Source organism: Sinocyclocheilus rhinocerous, unplaced genomic scaffold (genome assembly GCF_001515625.1).
Source record: "Sinocyclocheilus rhinocerous isolate Xijiao unplaced genomic scaffold, SAMN03320098_v1.1 C35574275, whole genome shotgun sequence".
NCBI classification, from domain to species: Eukaryota; Metazoa; Chordata; class Actinopteri; order Cypriniformes; family Cyprinidae; genus Sinocyclocheilus; species Sinocyclocheilus rhinocerous.
The window spans coordinates 1-533 of NW_015756250.1; the positions used below are offsets into that span (position 1 = coordinate 1).

Sequence of the window (533 nt, forward strand, 5' to 3'; positions counted from 1 at the left end):
CAACAGCAGCAGTGTACAAACTGAGCTCCATGGGCACACCAATTGCGGTTGGCAAGATTCTGCGCACTTCAGCCATGAGCAGGGGTTTGGCATACTGCAAGGCAATTCCTTCCTGCAATGCTTTAAGTGCCGCCTTCAACAGTTCACGTGGTTTGGGTCCAGTCACAATCTGGGTATAGTGTTTATGAGAAACTTAATTCTAATTGTGAGAATTTTATGTGAGACAGATCTCAAAAAGATATGGTAATGATAGACTGGACATAAACTACAACACAATACCGGTATTGCTTCTTCAATGACTGTCTTGTCAACATTGACAAAAGCCACTTCTTGTCCAAATAATTTGATGTAGGCTGAAGCCAATGGCTGATTGGTTGGCAAGGCCTTCCAGTTTGCAAGCTTGAGGGGTTAAAGAGAAGTCATATATTTTGCCTGTCATGTTTATAATATTTCTTAAAAGTAGAAAATGATACAGTACACTGGATATGAAAACTTACTGCTCTCAGGGTGCGCTTAATCTTTGTGATACGGTC

The 533-nt window shown here is 41.3% G+C and overlaps 1 protein-coding gene across 1 annotated transcript; it reads right to left on the bottom strand.

The window, feature by feature from the left end:
- Window positions 1–4: 4 nt before the first annotated feature.
- LOC107734958 (vitellogenin-like) lies at window positions 5–530 on the bottom strand (the record flags this gene model as incomplete). The annotated part of the gene is made up of 3 exons (XM_016546813.1): window positions 5–169; window positions 280–399; window positions 498–530. Coding segments are annotated over 3 exons (318 nt in total), but the record flags the coding sequence as incomplete, so codon positions are not given.
- Between the last annotated feature and the right edge of the window lie 3 nt (window positions 531–533).